This window comes from Chanodichthys erythropterus, chromosome 1 (genome assembly GCF_024489055.1).
Source record: "Chanodichthys erythropterus isolate Z2021 chromosome 1, ASM2448905v1, whole genome shotgun sequence".
In the NCBI taxonomy this organism is placed as follows: domain Eukaryota; kingdom Metazoa; phylum Chordata; class Actinopteri; order Cypriniformes; family Xenocyprididae; genus Chanodichthys; species Chanodichthys erythropterus.
This window is the reverse complement of record NC_090221.1, coordinates 17287960-17315866: the sequence shown is the minus strand read 5'-3', so window position 1 is coordinate 17315866 and position 27907 is coordinate 17287960. Positions and strand designations below refer to the sequence as shown.

The window sequence follows — 27907 nt, the reverse complement described above, 5'->3', positions numbered from 1 at the left end:
TTTGTGAGCTTTGTAAATTTCATTTGACTGTACTTGAAACTATGTGGTGAATGGACATTCCCCCCCCCCCTTTTTTCAGACATAAGATATCCACTTTTTCAGATATCCACTTTTTGCAGTGTCTTATTTTCTATAGACACATTTCCTTTGTGAGCATGAAACCTTTTTCTGTGCCTTCGTCTCTTTCCTTCTCTTTCCTTTTGTCTCCTTCTACCCCACTTTTCTCACTCTCATTAAAAGAAAAGAAACCCAGTAGCAATTTGAGGTCTTTCATTGTCAAATCCATTATCACCACTGTCAGCTCCCTGTGTTGGGAACAAAGTCCTCGTGCTGCGTGCAAAAGAAATAGAGAGAATAAAGGAAAAGCCCATAAAAGGAGGGAGAGAGAACTTAGAATTCAAATTTGAATAACACCCCCCAAAAAGTTTTTTTTTTTTTTTTTTTTTTTTTTTTCATCAGTATCCCCCAGAGCGGAAAGGCATCAGTTTTCCCAGTGCATATGTACACAGTAAAGTCCAGGTAGTAAAACTATATCTAAATTAACCTGGTCCCAGATCTCATCATCATCATCATGCTAACCCTTATTATGAGTTAGTTTTAGGACACTGATAATCATTGGTACTAAGATGCAAAAACAGCTTCAATTATCATCTGAATATTGGATAACATCAACACCAAGAGTGGTATCCCTGGCACTTTCTGACTATTATAGGTATTTTAAGCATGTTCCAAAGGGCTTTTTTTCCCATTAAGAACAATGTTTTGAAAACTGACTAAAGGAGGCACAAAGGGTACTTTGGAATAGGGGTGTGCCGAATGAAAACCTGTTTTATTCACATATGACAAGTTGTTCCACTCTAAACAAATTTATGTAACCATGTTAATGTTTTGCATCATTTATGTAAAGTGTCTGCAGGACACTGTCCATTTAGCTTTTTTACATCCTGACTTTGAACAGTGAATCGTTTTCTTTCCTGTATGTGGAGTAACATCACTTAATGTCCCAAAAGATGCAATCCAAATGGCAGAATCCTGATTTTTGTTACACCAATGCTCCAATGATATGAAAACTATGCCATTTTAAATATAAATATTTTCATTTAAAAAAAATCTATTTGAAATCTTCTATCCAGGAATAACATTTTGTGTATGGTAAATGGGGATAAATGTTCCCCTTAGAATCGGCACACCCCTACTTTAGAACCAAGGGAAAAGAACCCTCACCCAACTGCTTTACCTGAAGACAGGAACAGAATAGGCAGGGGGTTATAAAAAAGGCTATCACGTGTATGAATAATCTATGTCTGGTATTCCCCCTTCTCTGTACCCTCGATTTGTTCCATAGCCTGGATTTCCTGTGTGGTTCAGGGTGCTCCTATATAGAGTTGCATTATTAGAGGGAAAGATAGTATGGATGTATGTCATATCCTCAACTTTTGCCTTGGGCTGCAATGGCTGTTGGGCAGACATTGGTGTCATCTGAAAGCCATGAGCCCTGATTTCTAAGATTGATGTGTCTTTTATGGTTCCAGACTCGACATAGTCATCATAATGTTTGCTGGCACCTCTTGATCCAACTACATCTCTACCGTATATAGAATGATCACCTGGTGTAAGGTACCCTGCACGGTGTCCATACCAGCAGAAAATGCCAAAAATTAAGAACAAAGACACCAGTGCTGTTGCACCTCCAATAATCCCAGCAAGCGGTAGCGCTGACAGTTGGTCAGTTCCTCGATCGCTGTCCTGGTCTGAAATAGGCTGCTCTAGGGGATCCGTCTCTGTTTTGGCACAAGCAGGATGCTCATGCTCAGAGTTTGTGTTTATGTTTAACCCCCCAGTTGCTGTAAAAGAGGTTCTTTTACCGTCGTTTCCAGAGAGAGGCACCAAGCAGATGATATAACTTGACTGGGGCTGTAGTTGCGTAAGTAAATACTCACGGCGATCCCCTGGCACAAGTGTTTCTGTGATTGAGCCCATTGCAGGACTGTTCCCTAGTCGCAACCAGGAAAGTCTGAAGGAGGGAACTGGCTGTGCAGCCTGCCAGGTAATGTGGACTGTCTCTGGTGTGAGAGGTTTTACACTGATTAGTAATGATTTACCAGTAACCCCATTTCCGCCTCCAAGACTGTCCTGGCCCATATCAGAATACTTGTGTCCTGGTCGTTTGGATCTGAGGGTAAAGAGGGAACCCTGTGGAAGTGGAGGGGTTGTTGTAACCGGTGGCTGTGTCGGAAAATAGCCTTTCTCTTTTTTTGCTCCATCATTTCCAACCATTCCTCCCGCAGTATCTACACTGATCTCACAGTCTGCTAATTGACTGGTAAGGTCCCTTAGTGCCATGCCTCTTAGTCTCTCTGGTCCATGGCAAGTTAAACCTCTCACGGTCACTGATGAACCTCGATCATGCAACCAGTCATGAAGCCAGCGGAGGTTACAGCCACAATACCAGGGATTTCCTCGGACGAGTAATTGTGAAAGGCTGTCTAGATCCTTGAATAAACCCCTCGGAAGAGTCGTTAAGTTGTTACCTGATATATCCAGTTTCTGTAGTCTTCGCATGCCATCCAGGGAGCCTCGTGGTATGTGGGCTATGGCATTGTCCTGTAGATAGAGTCGAAGGAGGTGCATACTAGGAAGGTTCAATGGTGGTGCCTGGAGCGAGTTACGAACCAGAGAAAGCTCTGTGAGGTTAGACAGCCGTGAGAATGTGTCATCTGCGATTCGTTGATTTGCCAGCAGATTTCCATCGAGGAAGAGGCGTCTTAGAGAGGAGAGACCTCGAAATGCATGCGTTGGAATAGTTGAAATCCGATTGTCATCTAGTCGGAGTTCCTCAAGTGATGCAGGCAGTCCTGATGGTATACTTGAGAGGTGGTTGCGTGACAAAAAAAGAAGACGAAGCCTCGGATTGTTGGCGAATGCTTTGTCTTCTATACTTACGGTTGAAACTGAATTGTCATCCATGTGAAGCTTCTCCAGCAGGGGGAGCCGTGCAAGAGCGGAACGGGGTAAAGTTCGTATATTATTGTCCTGTAGGTGAAGTTCCCGTAGCGATGGAGGCAGATGTGTTGGAAAATCATCAAGTTCATTATCATAAAGGTATACTACTCTCACAGTCAGTCGTCGCTCCAAAGATGTTGGTAGCCCGGCATTGTCTATGCGGTTGTTTTGCAAATAGAGCACAGCTGCCGTTAATGGTAATGGAGGGATGATGCTCAAGCCACGGTCATTGCAGTAAATAAAGCCATCATCGCACCTGCAAGCTGAGGGGCATGGCACATCTCCCTGAAGCTCCGCCTCCCCGAGAGCTGCCTCAGCGGCGGCAGCAGTTGCTGCAGCAAACTCGAGGACTTCAACCAATAATGTCAGGCATAGAAGAAGTAGGAACAACCAATCGCGGAGTTCAACAAGGCTCTCTGTGGCCATAATTCCAGGCAAAGTACCCCACTCTCTCTGCAGACTTAGTTTAACCCAATGTCTCAAGTCAGTATTCTTGGTCACTGTAGTTGGGTCTTTCTTGCCCTTCTTTGCTTCCAATCACAAGCCCTGTGGGAAATATAGAAAATACTTCTTTGCTAAGAGTCTTAATAAAACTGATGTTACATTTGGTTTAGAGTTCAATGCAATTATAAGTCCACATATGTTATAAAGTATGCTGTCTGACTTTTACAGGACTTTTGCTTAAATGTGAAAAACATTGCAAGGTGGTAAGAGGTTAGTACGCAAGTGTAAAGAAAATCAGTCAAGCTGAACGGCTTTCTAGGTAACCTTAAGAGCAACTGACAGATAGGGAGCATTAGTCAGAAACATTAGAATAAAAAAGGACTGCAAGAAAAAGGCAAATGGCTTGAGGTTGAGTTAAATAAATGAGTAGTATGGAAAGAGTTTAATGTAACTTTACATTGCTACATTATACACTGAAAATTGTAGGTTTGAAGTGGTCGTTCTGAATTTATATTAAAATGTGAATGACATTTGAGTTCCTGGAAAAACAATTACAGGTTTATTCCTGGATTGACCTCAAGTCATATTACAATTCAAATGTTACAGGGAACAGTGTTTGAATAAATCACTAGTTTAATTTTAGCTCAGTTTTTTGAAAGTTCACCGAAGGGTCAGATAGAGCTCTCATTTTCCGTCTGATTTGCAATTGAGATTTAGATGAAAACCACAGACGTTTACAACAAATTGACATGCATAATGGATGCTGTTTCTTGGTTGTTATTGTTTTCAAAATAGCATGAATTATTCAGAGGGACTACATGGAATACCCAACAGAGATTTCACTCTGCGTTTAACCAGTCATTGACTAGATGGCTGGGGATTGTGAATTTCCTGTGTATGTATTCTCTACAAGACTCTTGTCAATGTTAAATAGTGGAAGGAAAGCAAAGAATATCAATTCAACATCCCCTTAGGTCTAAAATGTATCAAAGTGAAAAAGTATACATTCAACATTATTTTTACAGCCAGATGTAATTTTTAAATCGGCAATACATTTTTGCATCAGGGTTAGGGCTAGGGGATATATCACATGTGATTGTCACGCGCATTTCGTCAGTAAAGCCGGTTCCCTGATTACCGCTAAATCGCCATCACCTGCTTTCAAATGGAGCGGCATTTAATAGACAGAGCCATAGTTCACTGATAAGCCACGCAATATCGTGTTCATTATCGAAGGCGATTCATCTGCGATATGAACGCGATATTGCGTGGCTTATCAGTGAACTACGGCTCTGTCTATTAAATGCTGCTCCATTTGAAAGCAGGTGATGGCGATTTAGCGGTAATCAGGGAACCGGCTTTACTGACAAAATGCGCGTGACAATCACATGCGATATATCCCCTAGCCCTAATCAGGGTTCATCAATAAGAATGGCCACTGCACAGTAAAATCATGTTAATTTTGGACCAGTGCTGTTACAACTAAATATTTTACATTCATTGATCTGGTACATCCATGTTTCTGCTATATGTTCTACAGTGTTGTGAGTTTTGATAATTTGTCACCAAAATCATTTGATCTATCTGGACAACAAGGATGATGCTTTATCGAAATTGAAAAAATTACTTGTTTTTTTGAGTATTTGTGTGTGAAGGGTTAGTATGCATCATTCTCTGCTGGGGCCTCATTCTTTTTGCTGCCTTCCATCCTATGGGATTGGACTTGTTTGTGTTTCAGACCGGGCCAGATGGGAGATGGTTGGCTGTCTCTTGGTTACAAACAATGTTACCTAAGACAGCAACTACATGCAAAACAAACCCTTAAACTGTGCAAGTAGCCATGTTAAACTGATCAATAGAGCTTGGAGATAGAGAAACAATGAGGAATTTCGGAAGAAAATAGCTTGCTTGTATTGGAAATTATTCTATTTTATTTGAAACACTTTCATCTTGTTTGCTATGATTAAAGACAACATTTATAACATTCTAAGAAAACAATTAGCAAGAATATGGTTTTTTTATAATCAGATATTATTGTTGTCAGTTTGACTGTCTCTCTTTCAAGACTGTCTCTCCTTTTTAAATGAGGCGTGCTGCATGAAAATGGAAGCAATTTAAATGTCATATTTAATGGCTCGCCCAGTGTGTATACATTTGGGTATTTTTAGAAATAAAAGAATCGGCTGTCTCTCAGGCCTGACATTGTATTCTCACAAAGAGGGGTGGAAGCTTGAGGATGGAGAGAAAAAAATATTCTGAACAGAAACACTTATTTGAAATTGCCATTAGCCAGTTAATAACATTATTGTATCGTTCTGTTTAATATTTAAATTACAAAATGCCACAGGCATTTCACTGACATCGGATACTCAACTTCACATTTGCTCAGCTGTGTAGTCATAAAAGGTAAATCGCAATGGCATTAGAGGTAATATGCAGCATGGTGTGCATTTTGAAACTAGTGAAAATTGCAGGATAGTGTAGAACCTAGAAATGTTCATTTCTTTTTCTATTTTTACTTGACCTACAGTCGACACCCGTTAACCAATCATTAACCATTAACCGGCAAGATTGTTAAATTAGGATTAAATTAAATTAGAATGGATAAGTGTCTGTAACACTTAAAAGATTAACAAAACAAAAAACTGTGCTGAGTTTCGGTTCATTTTTGTGATGCGCTCCACAAACAAGTTCACGGAAAAAAAAGACCAAGATGGCAGAAAGCAGCATCCTATTTGTCTTCTTTATTTTACAAAAGCACAATTTTGTTTTTATTGTGAGGGTATGCAAATAAAAGTAGACAGTTTCTACATTTTCCTTTACAGTTTCGAATTATGTTTTGCTCTTATCTGTATGACCATAAATGGAGTATTTTAAGTTGTTAGCTGTTAATAGGAAAAAATAGGCATGTTTCTGTTTCAGTTTGATTTTAAATGAATTTGTTTTAGCTTGAGGTTTATATAGCTACTTATATTTTTCATTCTTATTCTGTTCCGAAAGGATTTGTTGTGGAGTGAGGGGAACTAAAATAGCCTATAGCTATGTTTATAGTGTATATAATGTTTGTAAACATTCTGCTTTATTTACAGGCATTTTACATTATTTCTGAATGTAATTGTAAGTGCTACTTACATGTGACTTATCTTTTTTTTCCCTCTCAGAAACGCAATTTTAAATTCATGCAGCAAATGTTTGAAAATATCTTAAATTACTTTAATAGTTCTTTAAACTCTTTTATCTGACAGTTTTTCCTGTCATTTACATTTGGCCAAAATCTTGTCATAAAAGATGATGCTGTATTGGCTATGACTAGACAGCAAATACCAGACTAAGACTCTTTTTGTGTTTTTTTGAGTAAAGAAAACACTGTACCTGTTATTATTAAAGGATAGGCAAATAAAAAATAAATTAAAATAGTAATGTCATTAACCATTTTTTTTAATCTAACCACTTTCGGAATGTTAATGTTACAGAAGAAACGTTAGACAACTGATAAAACTATTGAAGCCCTGAAAACACTGTAGGGGTTGATGTGTAAAACAACTAGCAAGTTTGCCTTTAGATGGCAGAGTGACCATGTCAAACTCTGTCTCTAACTTACTGCACAGTTTGAAACATTTGTATGTAGGCAGGTTACCTTTACCTTCTCTCTGTTCTGTTTCTCTATCCTTCATTCAAATGTTTCTCTGCTCTGAAAAAGGTTTTCATCCCGGCCATCTCTGTAACCGCCCACTGTGCGTCTGTAATCTCTTATAATCTCTTCTTATACTCTTCTTTAATCGTACTGTTTTTTTTCTTTTCTGTATATCCTGCTGATCCTCTTGTGTCAATCTTGCATTTTCATTCTGCCTAAATCTGCTTTTTTGATCCTTCTCTTTCTTTTTGGTTTCTACTTCAGTTCTGTCGACAAAATAAAAGGGTATATTTCTGCTGCACAATTGTTTTTATCTAGGCTCACAGCCCTTTACACATTTCATATTGTATTAGGACAGGAGGTAAGCATTCAAGAATTCCTAAAATCCAATATTTTTTAAGTTGGCTATTTTAAAAAAACAAAAAAAACAACTGTCCTTACCATCTAGCGGGTATCTCACATTGTCCTTTGGCTGGTAGGTTTGAGTGGTGTCACTCGTCCTCTTGATTTAAGATAGGAAATTGATAAAGAGCTCAAGGTCTTTCTTCTGGATCCTCTGTCCTTTGAACTCAGTGACTAATGAAAATTGCAGCCCTTTATTGTTGGATTTCTATGAATTGCAGGCACTGAAATAAGCATAACGTCAACCAGGAAATTTTTTCCAGTGTCATTCAATAGAAGCAGCCAAAATTTTCATCACTTCCGTACAGCAAGAAAATATCCGAGCCGATGATGTGTATTTCAGTTGCAGTGTGTCCATCAAAGTTGACATCATGTTGATTGTGTTTTCTTGAATGAGAATAGATAGAACAGAGGGATGTTGTGGCCCCTCATCTTTGACACCGTGTTACCTGTGAAGAAAAGATTTTTTTTGTGAATTAGAGTGGAAAGACAGGAAAGAAGACTTTTATATTCACAGTGTGTCATTTTCTCTTTAAACTTGGCTTGACCTAAAAAGAACTGTATTTCAAAGAATATCAACTCTGAAAATGGTGAAGTCAAGTTCAGTGTGCAGAATTAAGTGGAAAATCTCTTTTACAGGCTGCTGTAAGCCATAGCCAGGACCAAAAACGCAAAAATCAAGGCACACACGTATTGTTGCAAACTGGGTCACACTGTTGACAAGACTGAGGAAAGGCAACAAATGATGGATGTCTTTTTCGACTCAATCCTCTGTTTTCAGATAAAGGCATACCAAGATTTTTCCTGCCAGAGTTCGGAGACTAATTACGTTTTTTTTTTTTTTTTTTTTTTTTTTTTTTAAGGTGAGTCTGAAATTATGCATAGTGTATTTTCATGTTTAGATTTCCGCTGTGAGTGTTTGTTGTTTATGTTTACTAGAACGGCCGCTTTGGGATTGAGCCTCTGAACCAGCAACTGTTAACTCTCTTTGTATCGTAGTGTGCTGAATCTGTTTAAATTCCCAGGCCTGACGTGGTTGATTTGTGTTTGTGATGTTGAAAGTCTCCTCTGGGTCCCACTGACTCCCAGTCTAATTGCTTTTTCATGGTCCAGTCAGAGATTGGGAGTGATCAAAAACGTTATTGCAGAAATTTAATGCACCATGTGGACGTAGCAGCCTGGTGAAGATGGATCAGCAGAGGCCCATAGTACCACATGTGAGAGGAGACAGGGAGCGTTTCCAAGGCACACAGCTAGTGTAAAGGGAATTGAGCAGAGGAGGAGTAATAAGGACAAACAACGCTAATTAAAATCAATAAACGTATTGGGGAATTTTCGCTGATCAGTGCTCGTAGATAGTGAAAAAAACATAAGGGCTGTTCAGGCAGATGCCTTAAAATGTCTAGCGGGTGTAAAACCAGACAAATGCTCAGCCCGCTGCCCTTCTCTGTTCACCTTTCTCACTCTGCCACTCTGTCTGTCGTACGCTATAATGGGGCAGTCACATTAGGAAAGAGATTATGATGGGAGATGATAAGAGGTTATATCAGTGCTGCTGTCATGCTCGCACTGACCTCCATCCCCAGACGTGCTTGAGTAAATGCTGAAAATGGACAGTAATAATGTTCACCTGAGTAGGGGGTGCAGTTCCAGTGCTCCAGGGTTGATAATATTGCTGATGGTACAGATGCCCTCCATTCTTTAAGTTATTAGAATGGCGATACATCTGTGCTTTAATTTGAATGTCCTTGCATGTTTGAGGGTGAGTGTGTCTTTGTATATGTGTTCGTGTGCATGCATATGTGTATGAGCCCATGTCAGACATTTTTGCCATCCTGTGCACGTAAGCTACCCATCTCTGCCTTTCAATTTCTCATTTGCTGTGCGAGGGAGAGAGAATGGAAAAGAGAGAGAGGGGCAGATGGAGGAGTAAAGGAAAGAAGGAAGATTGATGAACCTATTGGAATCAAATTTGGTGGCAGAAATGACTGTCAGGCCCAGTATCCACAACAACACATATTCACAGCACTGACGCAAAGACAGACAAACTGAGACTCACTGGGCTTTGTCTTAGGATCATGAAGGAGCATGAAATCTTAATGGTCTATCTCATTCCTCACACAGCTTTGTCATAAAATATTACTCAAGTACATCATGAAATAATTACTCCCCAGCAAATCCAGTTCATTATTAATTCACAACAAGCACTGATGTATAACGTTATTGTATTGGATGGCTACTAGCAATGTAAACAACTGGAGAGCTTTGTGTTACTGTCTGGTCCCTTGCACATAAGAGCAGGAAACTCAGTTAATATGAAATGATTGGTATAGGGCCCTCAGGAATTGTGGTATTTTACTGAACAGTGAGTGACTGTATGTGTGTGTGTGGCTTACATTGGGGATATGAAGATAGACGCCATAATAGCAGAGCACTGGCCGGAGGGCATACTTGTGTGTCAGGATATTTTTCAGTTCCCATATCAGCACATGCCTGTGAAACTAGTGCTCTAGGCCTCCAGGCTACAATGTTGTAGTGATAGTCCACAGCGCAGTTCTGTTTTAAAATGGTTTCGTCAATTGGACTCTGCGTTCTAGAATTATAAGTGATCTAGGATGTTCTACAGTTGTCACATTCACGAAACGACAGATCTGTCTTATGCTAATGACACTTTAAAAGTTCTTTTCAGAAAGCGGACTGATTCATTGCTCAGTCTACTCGGTGTAATTACCTACTATTCAGTGAAGAAAAGAAAAAAATATATAATTGCTACACAGGGATGTTTTGACAGTGGAGTACAAACACCTTGATGAGATGAGCCTAGGTACCGTTCTCTCTCTCTCTCTAATTTTTTTTTTTTTTTTGCAGTCCAGTGATGTCTCAGATCTTTAACTGCCAGTGGCACTGCAGCGGTGAATAGTAATATGTGTGTGTGTGTGTGTGTGTGTGTGTGTGTGTATTTCACTCTCTAAGATCTGATGATAATTAGCTAAAGGTAATCAGGGGTAATTCAGCAACGGGAGTGAAAATGGCAGGAGACGCAGGGATGTGACCAGCCTCTCAACACACACCCACACACTGCAGCCTTTTAGCATGAACAACCAGGAGCAAAGAGAGGGAGAAGCAGAGATGAGGGGGTAAGTGTGACAGGGATGCGTGGATGAGCAGAGAGGGGAGCGCACCTTATTTTTCCCATATCCCCATTTTTCTGTATTATTCCTGTGCTTCCTCCCTTCTTTCTGTTGGCTTCCATCCTCTTGGATGTTCACCAGTGCATTTACTGTAATCTGTGAACCATTAATGCATAAATGCCTATACTGATTTATGTCCTTATTATATTCAGTGTTTGTGCACTGAACAGAGCCAGTGGCTTGTGAATGTGATAAAGATGCACTGAAGTGGCACAGGGTGAGAGAAAGAGAGAGAGGCCTAATGCATTGAAGTAACACAGAACTCTTGACTGTATATGCAAAAAAAAAAGTAAAAAAATCAAGGCTTATTGGTATTTTAAAAGGCATACAAGAATACTTTAGTCTTAAGGCTGATTGCATTATAGGCAAAGTATAACTGGGATGCAAGGACAAGGACAGATAGTGAAAGTCGGACTGAGACATTCATCCTTTCTGTTGTGGATTTTTCTTTGTGATACAAAATCTATGACTTTCTTATTTTGGTGTTTTGAGTGACATGCCACAATATTCATGATTCAGTTTTCAATATTCTTTGACTTTCTTTATGTCTGATGCCAAGATGTCAGCGTGACGGTACTCGTAATTCAGAAGTTGCAAAGAAGATAGATGAATGGACTTGAATGCCTACAGAAAGTGGAGAATGAATTAGCTTTATTTACCTTTTCTTAATCATGAAAGATGGAGTCAAATGCAGCAGCAGGATGGTGGTGCATTTGGAGATGTACATCTGCACCTGCAACATGCGAATGCAACTCTACCCCTCATAACTCTTGACAGTGCTAGCTGCACATCTCATCTGTCTATAAAATTGTGAACTAAGCAGTCATCTCCTGTAAAATCATTTTAATGGACAAGAATTAATGTTCTTGACCCTGAGGTTTAACAGAGCGTTTTAAGGTCTTTGGTTTGATGAGAAATACACTCTTGTATTGAGTTTGTTTTTCATTGTTGTCTGGATAAAGAAAACAAGATGTTATGAGTCACCTCGTAGATTAAATGCTTTTAGACATTTCCAGGGATAACACATTCTCTCTCTTTTACTTTTAGAGATACCTGAATCTAGGATAAATACAGACCATTAAATTTTATGCAGTATTTTGCTACTGAAATAATTTATACTTTTTCATCCTCTCTCTAAACTCCACCTTTAATCTTTTTCCTCCACCAGTCTTTTAGTGAAATTTTCCTCTTTCAAATTCATCCTCCTTATTAATGCTAACACATTTCTAATATTGTCTTGTATTATGTTTACTTTTCTTCAGGTATCTCATCAATGTTGTAAATATATGACAGACATTTGTCACTGTCACTACTTCCAGCAATTTTCCTTTCTTCACTTGTCTTCTGATTCGTTTACATTTATTCATTTATTTTGCTTTCCCATCTCCCTTCCCATTTGTGATCCCAATATTTTTGTTCCAATATACCATCCACCCTTCCAGCTGGATGACTTGGGCTTTTATTAGAATTACACATGAACACTGACATATACGTAAATGACTTTCTGGTGATGCATTTCAACTCTCTTTGTCTCTTTTCAAATAATATCCCTCCCTTGCATTACCATTCCAGTCCTATTTCTCTTTTGCCCTTTTCTACTCTTTCTTGTGCTCCCAGTTTCTTTGTAAATGATGCAGTCACTGGAAATAAGCAGACAATTTAAGTGCTGAATACTTCAATGCTCACTTTCTCTCTGTTTTCAAGCGCACGCACCACAATCACATACAAACAACCAATCATACCTCTTGCTGTCCCTCAGCCAGTGCTTATGAACATCAAACACAAACACTCAAAAGCAGAGCGTGCACACAGGAAGAAAAATAATTAGGTTTGTCTGAATTTGACTTAATGTGGGTAAATTTCTCTTATCAGCATTTCACATAACAAGAAAGAGCAAAATGTCATAATAAACAACCCCCACTGTGTGGTGTATAAAAAGTGGCACTTTTTATATAAATACAATTCATGCATTTAGGTCAGTGAACAAAGTTGCCCACATGTTCGACAAACCCCACTCACAGAGCGGAGAGTGAAACGAACCATGTTCAGAAGCGAGCGTTGTTTGGCTTCCTATGGGAGGCCTGTGCATTTGTTTTTTTGTATTTTGTTTTTATAGCTCATTTAGAGCCAAACTGCAAGGCACCATGCTGTGCGAAAAACATGCATTTTTGCGTTCTTCCCACACTACACCGTATCACTTTAAGTAACTGAGCCCAAATAAAATAAGTTGCAGCTCTGCTTGAATGGATCTCTCTGCATGTAAATTATAAATGAGCTGTAATGATTTAACAAGCATGTGTTTGATAAGCTATGTAATTTCAATAAAGACTGCAGGGTTTAATAGGATGTGCTTTCAGTCTATATGCATGCTTTATGTCAGTTTTGACATAAAATGCAAGTGATTTTGTATGTCCGGACTCACTCTATTAACCTGCCACATTCTAAAATTAGCAGCACTTCAAAACTAGTTGCATTATCAAAGCCTAGTTCAGAGCTTGCAGCTGGTTTTTGCATGGAATATTAAAATCCATCGATTCAGACTCTTCCGGGCCCCTTTCAGACCTTTTCCAATTATCTAGAGCCACATTCACTTAATTCATATCGCCTCCATTTCATCGATTCTAGAGCTATACAGGCAACTCTTTGAGACCCATTTTACCTATAAACTCTGCCTGCCCGAGACACAATCTCCTCTATCATACTTTCTTTCAGACAACGCTGTCTTTTCTTGACTGGTTCACGGCAGGCGAGGCACATCTAGAGATCTTTGTGTAACAGAAGAGCATTTGATTCAGGCGAAATAAAAAATTACTTTGTGTCAATGACCAAACGGCCACATTGATTAATAAATGACTCTGACGTAGGTCCTGTGTCTATGACAACCCTGTCCTGGCAGAGGATAAGACAAAACACTCATTGTTGTGTGGGTGCTGTTCCCTCTCCAGAGAGCAAGACTAGTCTGTCTGCATTTCCGCCCCTTAAAAAGGACATTAATAAGAGCTCAGAGCTCTCTCAAGTTGTGCATCAATCTCCTTACTGTAATATATAATGAATCAATAACTTACAAATTATGATTCAGTTGGAGTATTTTATAAGATTAGAGTAAGTGGATTAAAAGAAGAGTATTGGTGTCATAACCTTGTTCAGCTTTCTCAGATTTTCCAGAAGTAGTTTTGATTGTGGTCACTGGTGTTGTGTAAACACTCACTTTCTAGGAGTAGGAAATAAAATTGCTTAATGAATGAAAAAATAATGATAATAATGAATTCATGTAATGCCATGCGTTTGCCATGTTTTGTTCATGTTGCCCATGATTAAAAGGGATTTTGGGGGAAGATTTGCTAGTGTCTCTTATTCTCTTTAGCGTACAATGTGAAGTATTTCATTCATTTCCCTGATTATTCCGATTCAGAGAGTGAAGAACAAATTTATACCCGTATGCGTAATGTATTATGCACGTTATCGTCTCTAACAAGACAGCATGTTGAAGCATTTGGGCTGACATTTTTTTCCTGTTCTTGGAAAGCGGTGATGCATTCAAAACATCCAGAAGTGTGGAAATGTTTTCAAGGAAATGTGTGTACTCGCTGGTCCTGCTTCTCATAAATAATACCATGTATTGTGCACGTCATTTTTTGACAGACATTGATGTCGTGATTTTCAAATGATGTGGATTTGAAAAACAATGGATTGTAAGGTAATAATTATTTATTTCTTAGCCGGAAAATTTTCGGTGAAGTGATAGATGCCCATGAGTGTGTTATGTCGATTATTTTTTGTTCTAAAAGTCCAACTGACAGTCAGCCTAAGTTTTTGATGGATGTGATAATGTGCATTGAGGGGTGAACTATGTTTGGTTTTTGGTAATTATAAAATGTGCTGGAGAAAAAAAAACAGCCGTGGATTATACAGGTAATGACACACAGTATTAAGAATCAAGGGTACATACACTTTTGAGCAGGGTCATTTTTATAAATTCAGCATTTATTTATTTATTTATTTTTTCTTGTGGATTATATTTAAACATCTTTTATGTAAAATGTCTTATTCAGGACAGTACTAAATAAGAAACAACATTAATTTTGTATCATCTCCCTTATTTTGTTAAAATAATTAACATTTTGCAGATTCATAATGATGCTATTACCCACCCCTAACTGCTGGTATGATTTAGTTACATGGTTATTGAACAGAACCATTCTTATCCAAAAATGTACAGAGATTCTGTTCAACTGAGTCAGATCACCACCATGGTTGTATTTACACATTGCAAGCAGCAATCATTTTCAAAAACTGTGATACACATTTTTTTAATGACATTGTTCAGAGCACTGAGGTAAAGGCTCCAGAATACTGTGTTTGGTAATGCTAGGGAGTCTGGGAAATCAAGTGTGAGATTATTACAGCTGCCAGCCTAGAAAATATGAGCTAGCACTGTATTATGGTAGTTTTAGAAGTACTGGCATATTCATTGGACACTTGAACGTCATACCAAAAGGCTGAGTGATTGTTCCATTTTTGAATGTAGTGCCAGGAAAAGAGGTGTATGACAAGGTGTTATTTGTGTGTGTTGTTTGCCATTTTGTACTACAAACAACAAAAAACCTTTCCATTACCCAATATCGAATAGAATATGAGTTGCTCTAGCAACAGTGGTGATAGTTAGATCATGAAATGCTCAGTCTGTCTGCCAGCCTCTAACCATTAACTATCTCACTTCTTCCTCTATTTATTCCTCTATTTTGTGTGCAAAGTACATTAGTAAATGTTTTCATACAAACCACAGTGGCTTTGACAAAACAATTCATTAGAAACAAATGCTACTGTCAATAATTTATAGTGAACTAGCAGTAATAATAGTGAGTGTGTAGAAGGCTCATTGTGTTTGTCTGTTTGTGCACTAGGTTTCTGCTACTACTAAGTCTTTTTACTGTAGGTGCTGAAAGTGGTGACTTAAACCTGTTAGCTATCTGTTTGTATTTTTTCCTCTGATATCTGTAAAGATATATGGAAAATAGTCATGTGTGAAGCTGCTTTATCTATATTGTAATCTGTAGTGCTGTTTTTATAATGCAGTCCACTGCAGAGTGACCCCACTGACACACACATCACTCTCACAGGCCAAACTTTGAATTATAAAATGACTAAAGCTGCCGTCTAGATATCTACAGTTTGAAATAAAATCACTGAAAACATAAAAAACAATCATTATAGGGTCATTCTGTGTCAAATCAACCAAATTTCAGAAACATCCCCGGCTCAAGTTTTTTATTTTTTATGTACAAAGACAAACACAAATAGTGATGAAAGCCAAAATATTCAATGTCACAGATGCATATTTACTGAATAATCCACTATTTTGTAGAGGGGGTCATAAATGACAATTTTCACCTGAGATTTGGAGCCAGTTTACAGGGGTGTAAAAAAATGACTTTAGAAAGTTGGCATCATAATGATTTTTGCATGCCTGTAACTCAAGAAGTATTAAAGATATCTCAACATCCTTTTAGAGTCTGGTTCTTCACAAACTTTCCTTTTGGTATCTTCATTTTAAGGGCCCTCAATGTTTTAATCCCAGAGATATGGAGATCTTAATCCAGCTTCATGTGTAAATTGGTAAATTGTACAAATTTTCAGTGGTCAGAAACCAAATGTGGGAAACCAATTTTGCATACAGCTGATACTTTTTTCTTCTGAAGAACAAATAATGTTAAAACTAGAAATGCATCTGTATTCAGTATATCTTAATATCCTTCTAGATTCTCATTCTTAATAAATTCCTTTTGAAATCTTTTTTTTCCAATGCCCTACATAGTTCAGTTACATAGATATGAGGATCTTTAAGTAGCTTCATGTTCAATTTGTTGATTTTTAATTTTTTTTAACCCATTTTCAATGGTCGAGAACCAAATGTGGTTCACTTTGCACACAGATGATACTTATTGCATTTAAAGAGGAATGTCTGAAGAATACATAATATTTAAACTACAAATGTATCTTGTTTCGCTCTATTAGAAGATTTGCATAAAATGTAACTGAGTACCAAAAATCCACTGAAAATTGTTGTTGAGGCACATTAACTTCCTCTCAAAAGTATATTTATAAGAATCTATATTTGAATTTGGATTCGATCAGTTTAAGGGATATTTGGGAGATGGGATTTTGTTCATTTTATCTGCTTCTAAAGCTACCAAGAGTTCAAATATGCCAGTGTTGGGGAGTAGCTACATGTAGCAACACTACTAACTGTACATGTTTTTCAGCTCCTTTTAAAACAGTGTAGCTTTTTCAGCAGCTAACTAGTTTTTACAGCAAGTAGTGGCGTAGTGTGACCAAAAGCTACATTCCGGGTTGCGATTTGACGAGCCTGCAATGCATTGAAGCAGCGTCTTATTATTAGATCACAAACTAAAATCAAGTGTTACTGCCATCTGTTGTTATATCATGCATCTTGCAGATTTACAGTTCACCGAGAAGAGATTATCTGATGATTATATAAAGGACGTACAGGAGTGGGTTGAAACTTAACACAAATCAACTACTTAAGGTTACACTTACTTTATACAAACAAAACGTCTGCATTGAAGACTTCAGGCACATACAGGTGTATAATAGCCTTTTTAAATTGATTATCCTGATTTATTGCACTCTATATCAAATGTCTGCTTCTAATTTTATTAAAGTGACCCGCCATAGTTTAACTTGTCCCACCACAGTATTATAATGAACCTGAAAGATCACCAACTTGGTGTTTTGCGTCATTGCATTGGCAAAGCATGTCAATTGAATAAAAAACAAAATCGCGATATAGCTTTGTGCGCTTGTCACACAGCAAATGCTGTGATCTAATTAAATGGATTGTGGCGCCTTTCAATCAAGCAGCGCACGATTCGCATCTCAGAGCGGCATGTGCTGTGCATTTAACCTTAATTTTTGTCTACTCCTGTGTATCCAATTTAAGTTACATATATTTTGTTCTTGCATTGATGTGACATTTGTAGCAATTTTGCACTTTGACAGTCAGTGTGAGATAAGCTACATTTGAGTATTGTATCTTTGGATTATTTACAAAATGAACAAACATTCTACTTAAACATTCTTCATTAACAATTATTCAGTTATTTGAATATACAATGTCATTGTAGAAAAATTTATTCAATGTAGCTACTATCTTACTAATATGTTTTATTTTTTTGATAGTAACTTGTAGTGTAGCTAACTACTTTTTCAGAAAGGTAGCTTGACTGTAGTTTTACTTTAATTCACTTGTAGCTTATCAAACTACAGTTTCAGAGTAGCTTCCCCAACACGGAAATACGCAGTATCGTAACTACACGTTACCGCATTGGCATCTCTAGAGTGAACTATATAGGGCCTTAAAAATGAAGATTCCAAAAGAAAAGTTTCATATGAACAAGAATCTAAAATTAAATTAAGATATCTTTAACCCTTCTTGAATTGAAGACATGTAAACTTCGAAAAAATGTTTGTTTTTGGCACTTAGAGAGGTGTGTTGTATTCAATTGTCTTGATAGAGGAGAACACGATACATTTCTTGTTTCAGTGTTATTTGTTCTTCAGACATTATACTTTAAACACAATAACTATCAACTGTTTAAAAAGTTACCTACATTTGGTTTTTGACCATTGAAAATAGGTAAAATTCAACAATTTGGACATGGAGTCACATTGTGGTTCCATTATCTGTGGGACTGAACTATATGGCCTTAAAAATGAAGATTCCAAAAGAAAAGTTTATTAAAGGGTTAGTTTACCCAAAAATGAAAATAATGTCATTTATTACATTAAGACCTTCGTTCATCTTCAGAACACAAATTAAGATTAAAAATTTTTATTAAATCCGATGGCTCAGTGAGGCCTCCATTGCCAGCAATTTTATTGCACCTCTCAAGATCCATAAAGGTACTAAAAACATATTTGAAACAGTTCATGTGACTTCAGTGGTTCTATCTTTATATTATAAAGCGATAAGAATACCTTTTGTGTGGCAAAAAAACAAAATAACGAATTTTCAACAATATCTGTATGGGCCGATTTCAAAACACTGTTTCATGAAGCTTCCGAGCTTTATGAATCTTTTGTTTTGAATTAGTGATTCGGATCTTCTATCAAAAGGATAAACTTCTGAAATCACGTGACTTTGGCGCTTCGATTTACTGATTTGATTCATAAAGCTCTGAAGCAGTGTTTTGAACTCAGCCCATATAGATATTGTTGAAAAGTCGTTATTTTGATTTTTGGCTCACAAAAAGTACTCTTGTCGCTTTATAATATTAAGATAGATAGATTATTTTCATTTTTGGGTGAACTAACCCTTTAAGAATGAGAATCTAGAAAGATATTAAGATATCTTAAATACTTTTAGAGTTACAGGCATGACAACTAAATATAATATTTATGGAATCCAGACAGGTATGTTCTATGAAATTGAGCTGATAGAAAAAAATGAGATACATTTCTAGTTTTAACATTATTTGTTATTTAGATATTCTTTAAAAGAAAAAAAGTATCAGCTGTATTCATTGCAAAGTGAACCAGATTTGGTTTTTGACCACTGAAAATGTGTACATTTTACTCATGGAGCTGCATTAACATGTCCATATCTCTGGGATTGAACCATCGAGGGCCTTTAAAATGGAGATACCAAAAGGAACGTTTAAGAACCAGAATTTGTTAAGATATCTTTAATACTTATTGAGTTACAGGCATGCAAAAAAACAAGAAGTGCTTTTTGCCATTATGTCATTTTTTGCCAGCTGTCACTGTTGGCATATAATGCAACAAAGATAGCTAAAGTCAACAGATTTTACTAGCAGACCTACAAATCTCTGTGTAAAAATAAAATAATGATGCTGCTATCTTTCTAAAGTCATTTTATATCCCTCTAATTTGGCTCCAAATCTCAGGTGAAAACTGTCATTTTGACCCTCCTCTACAAAATATACATTTGTGACATTTAAAGGTGCCCTCAATCAAAAATTTAATTTATCTTGGCATAGTTGAATAACAAGAGTTCAGTACATGAAAATGACATACAGTGAGTCTCAAACACCATTGTTTCCTCCTCCTTTTGTAAATATCATTTGTTTAAAAGACCTCCGAAGAACAGGCGAATCTCAACATAACACCGACTGTTACGTAACAGTCGGGATCATTAATATGTATGACCCCAATATTTGCATATGCCAGCTCATGTTCTAGGCATTACACAAGGGCAGCCAGTATTAACGTCTGGATCTGTGCACAGCTGAATCATCAGACTAGGTAAGCAAGCAAGAACAATAGCGAAAAATGGCAGATGGAGCAATATTAACTGACATGATCCATGATATCATGATATTTTTAGTGATATTTTTAAATTGTCTTTCTAAATGTTTCGTTAGCATGTTGCTAATGTACTGTTAAATGTGGTTAAAGTTACCATCGTTTCTTACTGCATTCACGGAGACAAGAGCCGTTGCTATTTTCATTTTTAAACACTTGCAGTCTGTATAATTCATAAACACAACTTCATTCTTTATAAATCTCTCCAACAGTGTGTAATGTTAGCTTTAGCCACGGAGTACTATCAAACTCGTTCAGAATCAAATATAAACATCCAAAAAAATTCTATACTCACATGATCCGAAGCATGCATGCAGCATACATGACGAACATCTTGTAAAGATCCATTTGAGGTTTATATTAGCTGTGTGAACTTTGTAAATGTAGTGTATTATAGTCGAGAGCTCGAGAGGGCAGGGAGCGTGCGATTTTAAAGGGGCCGCAGCCTGAATCGGTGCATAGTTAATGATGCCCCAAAATAGGCAGTTAAAAAAATTTATTAAAAAAAATCTATGGGATATTTTGAGCTGAAACTTCACAGACACATTCAGGGGACACCTTAGACTTATATTACATCTTGTAAAAACTGGTTCTAGGGCACCTTTAATATTTTGGCTTTCATCACTATTTACAGTATGTTTGTTTTTCTGGAGAAAACAATATATAGAATTTGTATATTGTAAACTTTGCATTTGGTTTCTTAAAGGGTTAGTTCACCCAAAAATGAAAATTCTGTGATTAAATACTCACCCTCATGTCGTTTCACACCTGTAAGGCTTTCAATTTCAGAAGACAAATGAAGATATTTTTGATAAATTCTGATAGCCTGCTGTCCCTCTATTGACAGCTACACAATTACCACTTTCAAGCCCCAGAAATGTAGTAAAGGCATCCTGAAATTAATCCATGTAACCCAAATGGTTTAACCTCAATTTTGTGAAGGTATGCTGCGAGTGCTTTGTTTTGCGCAAAAAAAAAACATAATTTACCACTTTATTTACAAAATATTTATCTCCAGTGCGTGTTCCCGAGAGCACCATGACGCATATGTGTTGTGTTGATGCAAAGGCAGACATTGTTGCGTGAATGTATGTTAATAAAGTGGTAAATTTAGTTGTGGCCTAAGGTTTAGAGAATCAGGCTTGTAACCCAAAGGTTGCAGCATGATTCTCAATACCGGCAGAAAAATGTAGTAGGGGGAGTGAATGAACAGTGCTCTCTTCCACTCTCACCCATGACCAAGTTCACACTACAGGATTTTAAGCCAGATTTAAGTCCAATTTGCAAGTTAGTGAGCTCTCCCGAAAAAAAAAAAGTTTAAACCTGGGCCAAGTTTAAACCAGTAACCAGGCATCACAGCTGGCAAAGGGGCATGTCTGACTTTGACATGGGTATATTGCCATTATTATGTAATCAAAATGAAAATTATTATTGCTGGTCTTCAATGATAATGTCAAGTTACTTTAATGTATTTGCACCAAAAAAATGATAAGGAATTATGCTGATATCGTCCAAAACCACACTTTGCCAGGGGTGTTTCCAAACTTTTGGAGGCCAGTGTATGTGTGAAAGGGTTAATTTAATTTTAATTAAAATATAATTACATTTTCAATCTAATTTCTTCCCAACGTCGTTTTTCAAATAAAGTTGTTGGGTGACAGATTTGTTGTCAGCTCCTGTAGTGTGTGACCCCCTGTTGCGGATCAGTTACGTAGTGTCACATGGTGTGAACACCACGACTTAAAGACTCCACAGCAAGTCATGTAGTCTGAACAGCACAGCGATCTGCTGATGTTTAAAGTCCTGTAGTGTGATCTTAGCATGAGGTGCCCTTGAGCAAGGCACCTAACCCCCAATTGCTCCCCAGAAGCCACATGGCTCCCCAGTGCTCAGAGGATATGTGTCCAGCACGGCTTGCAGGTGTGTGTTAACTACTCACTGCTCCTAATGTGTGTGCACTAACTTGGATGGGTGAAATGCAGAGGACAAATTTCGAGGATGGGTTACCATACTTGGCCTTCATGTCACACAAATTAAGGGTTTTTTTGTACAGACAAAGCTCTCGCGTCACTTCAGAAAATTGAGATTAAACCACTGGAGTCACATGGATTATTTTAATGATGTCTTTACTAACTTTTTCGGGGATTGAAAGTGGTAGTTGCGTAGGCTGTCCATAGAGGGACAGAATGCTCTCAGATGCCATTAAAAAGATCTTCATTTGTGTTCCAAAGATGGATGAAGGTCTTACGAGTTTGGAACGACACAAGGGTGAGTAATTCATGATAGAATTTTCATTTTTGGGTGAACTATCCCTTTAAATGTAGTGATTAATTATGGTATCACATTTTCTCAGTTGTTTTGTATATTTTAAGATAGCTGCTACAGATGGAGGTAATTACTCTTTCAAAAAGTTAGGCCATAACCAGATTTAATTTTCTCTTCCTGAGCAGTGTTGCTCTCAGCCTTTTGCTCTCTTTCTCATCGCTCATCTGCATTTGACCACCATCTTAATCTGTGTTAGAGATGATGTACTCTAAATCTGTGTAATCTGCTGTGTGTGAGTCGAGTTGGGTCTGAAGTACTGTGCTAATCCCAAATGTCTCACTCTTGACGTAGTTCATGTAGTGTTTTTGTGACCACAAGATGGGCTTTGGTAGAATGTCTGATGGAAAGTTTTTTTTGTGTTTTTTTTTAATTGCTGTATAGAATATTTTTATGCAATAAAAATGACAATAATGCATAGCTCAAAGTTGCTTAAGTTAAAAAAAAAAAAAAAACAGTAAAAGTAGTTGTGGTGGTACTCATAATTAAAGTGGGTTTGTTTGAAGGGGTATGTGTGTGTGTGCATGATGCAGGCCTTTGTGTACTTCTTTCATGCAGTGTAAAGCGTGTTTGTTACATACTGGCCCCACTGTTTTGGCATGGCTATGAACTCATGCTGGCGACTCTACAAAACCCCCACTGTTTCATGGCTGTTACCAACTGGGCAAGAAAAAAAAGATGAGAAATAAATAAGGAAATATGATAAAATATAGAAGGGTTGCCACCATGTTAACACACACACTCTCGCTCTCCCTTTTTACTTATTGCACCTTCAGAAAGCAAGATGATTTCCCTGAAGATTTACAGAGGAGTGCCTATGGCTTTCATAAATAAGATGCAACCCAAAACTCCAATTCTTTCTTTCTCTTTCTTTCTTTCTTTCTTTCTTTCTTTCTTTCTTTTACTACACAGATGTATCTTATTGAAAAACCTAGATAGGTGTAAAAAGGAGAACTTTACATTGATTTTGAACATTAATAAACAGGATATATCCATAGAAAAAATATTGTTAAATATAAAAGTCATAACTCAATCATGTTCTCATTTACAACCACTATAAAATACATATAAATTGTGTGCTTCCATTGAAATCACATTACAGTGTAGGACATGTCTGTAATCTTTGCCATAAAAAGTGTCATTTAATATCCAATGATGTTATTAGCTGTTCCTATATCGTCAGTTCGCACTGTACACTCTCTCATAATCTGTATATTATGAGAGAGAGTACAGTGCAAAAACACATGTTCTCCTGTCTAAACTCTGCACCAGGTTTGAAAGTACAAAACAAATGCAAATCTTCAACAAATTGTGTAGCTACCAGTATTTAAATATCCATCATGAGCAAACAAGCGCAATTAGGCACTATACACAGTCACACGCCTTTAATAACAGGTCATTAGAATAAATGAGTGAGAGTCGCATTCCTGGATCTTAATTCCAAGCGCCTGCATTTAAATCCTATGTGACTGCCGCTTCAGACTGATTAAATAGGTGCTTAAGAGCAAACAAATGAAAGGAAAATTAGAGCTACGCATTCAGCCAGAATATATCAGTATTCTCGAAACAGCGCTAAAACATATTTACACCTCCTTTCAGCTGAAGTGAGAGTTTAGTGTACCAGAACATAAATGTTGGCTTCCTCAGCCGCCTCAGACTGACCATTGGTAACAAGTAGCTTATATGAAGAAGTAACATACCTCAGTCTGGGTAAACGGCATCTTTCCTTCGATTAAATTCAGAAAACATGTTTGTTTTCTTCTTTTCTATATCGTCTTTTTTCAGTGGGTTTGAATTTCCCCGTTCTGTGTGTTTTAGCCGTCTCAATCTTCAGTCAGTCAGACTCGCTGTGACCGTCGCGCGCGCACAGAATCTCTCTCTCTCTCCTGTCACTCAGAGCGATGCGCCTCGCGCTTTCTCTCTTTCGCGGCACTCCACCCCTTCATCTCCTTAGCGGAGTAACGGATTTTAACATCACTTTACGAACAAAACATCTATCTTTGAAGTGAATATATGTATGTGGCATGTATTAAATTACTCTTACATTTTATATCATGCGTTTGAGTTTGAATGGATTTTATAAAAAATATATAATTTAGACAACAGTAGTCTATATACGTGTGTGTTTGATTATATGAATAGACATTCATATTCATAATTAATTAAATAAATAATTAGGCTACAATAATAACCCTATCAGCAAAGTTCAGACTTAAATGTTCACAACATCTGCCATACACTGATCAATTTTCCAGGTTAAATGTTATTCCACTCCAAGCATTCGCTTTAGGCGTCTTGGTTTTTGATTACTTATACATAAACCACAAAACCTTGCATTTCCAAATAGTATTAGCAGCTGACTTTTCTCAAAGAATTTTATTTAGTCTCTAAAGCCAATTTTATCCCCTCTTGCAGAGTATTGTCAATGTAGAATGAATGGAATATTTACCTTTTCATTAAGACTTTGATTTGAATAATGTGATTGTGTACAGCATTATCAGCGTTGTTTTTTTGTGGTTATGTCATATTAAATTTTAATGCATGGCATGTAGTTTGCTGTTAGGGCCTCCCTCTAGGACTGCATGTGACTGTGAGGCAGTGTGCATGTCCTGAGCTATCAGCGCACTGAACTGTGATAGACTTTGACTTGGATGTAATTGTTGCCCTGCACATATAGTGAAGTAAATGTTTATGAAGCTATCTTGAGAGGAGGTGTGTGTAATGTACAGTGCATGTGTGTTTGTGTGTTTATGAATGTGATTGTGCACACAAGCCAAGGTGTCTGCAGGGTTCTGGAGTGTCAGACATTAAGGACATCTGTTCAGACATACACACGACTTCTCTCTCTCACTGGTTTCTCCCCCTCTCCCTGGTGGCAGGCTATTTCAGAAACACAAACTTCCGTTCCAAACACTTGACCAGTACCTTTTCTGCACAACCACACTTGATGTTGTATCTGTATGACTACCATAGCACAGGCTATATATGTATGTGTATATATATATATATATATATATATATATATATATATATATATATATATATATATATATATATATATATATATATATAATGTTAGGGCTGTCAAAATAACGCATTAATTTCGATTAATTAATCTGAGAAAAAATATTGCGTTTAAAAAAAAATATCGCAGATTAATCCATTCTGTATTGACCTTTGAACCTGGAGCCGTTCTAGCCACCATTCGACTGTAAAATGAAGGAGGGAGACGACTGCTGCGCTGATGGACAGAACGAGCAGAGCTCCTCCCTCACGCGCGCGAGCTCTCTCTGTCTTCAAAGTAAGCACCGTCTTTGCACTCTCTCTACATCACACATAATAATCTAAATCAACTGACACAATGCTAAAAGTTCGTAAGACCGAATCCATGTTTCACGAGGCGCATTCAGAGAATGTTTTTCCTGAATAACCGCTGGGTGTGAATAGTGCTCAAAAGAACGCCACCTCATCTTCTCTGACAGGCGCCCTGCACGTGCAGCTGACATAAACCACATTTTCAGTAAACAAAAAGAAAATCCTATCCAGTGGTGAAGTGTTTTCTGTGTTGACAAATCTTTTGTGATGTTCTAATAACAGTCGCGATTCGCACCCAACACGTCAACGTCCGCTAATGTCCAATTCGTGACCTAATGACTCATTTGAACAGATTCATTTTAATGAATCATGACAACAACTGATCTGTCCACACGGTCTATAATGAATCATTTACTCGAACAACTCTGAAATGAGAACATAAGTGTGCTTACCCCATTTAGCAAGACTGGTTAGTAAAATTAGCCTTAATAATCCACAATATTTTCAGGTTATTTAAAAGACAATGTGTAGTAAATTAGGCCTACCTATAAAATCAGTTAGTTTACACTAGAGTGAGGTGAAACCAGATCAAAGCAAGTTGTTGTTAGCTAGGTGCATTCAATTTTATATGGTAGAAAATTATATTATTAGTTATTATAACTTCTAAATGCAACTTTTTAATACTTTTCAGGTTTAGAAAAAAAGCATCTTCTCTTACAAAGCTATAAAATCACTTTTTTTTTTTTTTTGCAAAGAGGGCAAGAAAGAATTACAGTGAGAGTGACGGGTACTTTATTGTCAGTATCGGGCTCGCAGATCACGTGGGTAGGGCACTTTTTACTGTTTGTGTGGATGACCATGTCTGTCACCACCGAAGACCATTTTTGACCCAGGAAAAACCCTGCATTGATTCATTTGAATTGAAATATTTAATACTTTCACAGTAAAAATTATGTATGCGATTAATTTAGATTAATAAATCACAGAGTATGTAATTAATTAGATAAAAAAATTTAATCGATTGACCGCCCTAATATATCTATATATACACATACATACATACATATATATGTACATATATATAATATATACATATGCACACATGATATGTGAAATGTGAGATACATACGTGTGTGTGTATACTTTTCTGTCAAGTTTTCTTATTAATGCATTTAGTATAAAATACAAAAAACACTCAGTTGCTCTGTTTTGTTTATGATGCAAACTCATGCTGTGCTGTTTTCTTAAAGAAAAAAAAGACTTTTTCTCTTTTGTTATTTTCATCTCTTCATTTATGGAGTTTTTTTTTACCTGTGTTGATCCATAATATACCTTCCAGCTTTTATCTCTGTCTCTCGCTGCCTCTCATCCATGTCCGTCCCTCCTCTCACCCCCCAACCTTCTGTGGAACTTTTTATTTTCAACTATTCATTCTTTTGTTTTTCTTTTTTCTAATCCCTCTCTGTGATCCTAATCCTACCATAAACTTTCGTCATTGCCGTATATCTTCTCTTGCTGTGTAGAGTCAAATTGACACTAAGAATCAGGGCAATATTTTTGTTTACAATCCCAACCTCTGTATTGATGTTTGTGCATTGTTTTCATCGCATATCCATTTCATCCTGCCTGAAAGGAATTGTTACAGTTCTGAATAAGAAGATTGCATTTTGTGAACACATTCCCGCATACAATCTCATCATGTCAATATGCCTCACAGAGCTGTATGAGTGTGTGTGGTGTGTGCGAACATCATCATCTCTATGGTACTACTGTCACCCTTCCCCTGGGTAAGACACTGCACACAGGGTTTAAGCAGATGGCAAATCTCTCTCCCTGGGGAATCATCAACTTACAGCCTTCGCTCATTCTCTCTCCCACTGTTTTGCTCTCTGTCCTTCCTTGTGCATATCTGATCCCTTTTTTTTTTTTTTCTCACTAGTAATTTTTTTTTTCTCTGACAGACAGGAACGAAGGGGCCTCCACTTGCAAATTACATCTTTCCTGCTTCGTCTCTTCTGTCTCTCTCATCTCGTCTGTCTCCATCTCTCCTCCTTTGCCCTCCCTGTGTAATTAACTAGGTTTCAGTAACAAACCTTTGGGCTTTGGGGTTGCTATGGTTACCTCTCTCTCCATACTGTTTTCTGTTTGTCAGTCTATCTCTGTTGCTAAATTGTGCATGTGTGTGTGTTTGTGCTTTTTTTCTGTGGCTGTGTGTCTATTAATTTGAAAAAATGTGTTTGTCTGGGCTTAC

At 37.4% G+C, this 27907-nt stretch overlaps 2 protein-coding genes across 3 annotated transcripts in view; one reads left to right on the top strand and one right to left on the bottom strand.

Moving 5' to 3' along the window:
- Positions 1-27907, top strand: part of macrod1 (mono-ADP ribosylhydrolase 1) — a 77809-nt gene that overhangs the window by 17364 nt on the left and 32538 nt on the right. The window lies entirely within an intron of this gene.
- Positions 456-24178, bottom strand: flrt1b (fibronectin leucine rich transmembrane protein 1b). Its single transcript, XM_067381376.1, has 3 exons — positions 24042-24178; positions 7523-7932; positions 456-3549 (listed from the first exon to the last, which is right to left on the bottom strand). The coding sequence occupies exon 3, from the start codon at positions 3427-3429 to the stop codon at positions 1282-1284; it is 2148 nt and encodes a 715-aa protein (XP_067237477.1). The 5' UTR covers positions 3430-3549; positions 7523-7932; positions 24042-24178; the 3' UTR covers positions 456-1281.

Excerpts from the sequence above, each read along its gene's own strand:
- flrt1b (XM_067381376.1), bottom strand. The coding sequence starts at position 3,429 with ATGGCCACAGAGAGCCTTGTTGAACTCCGCGATTGGTTGTTCCTACTT.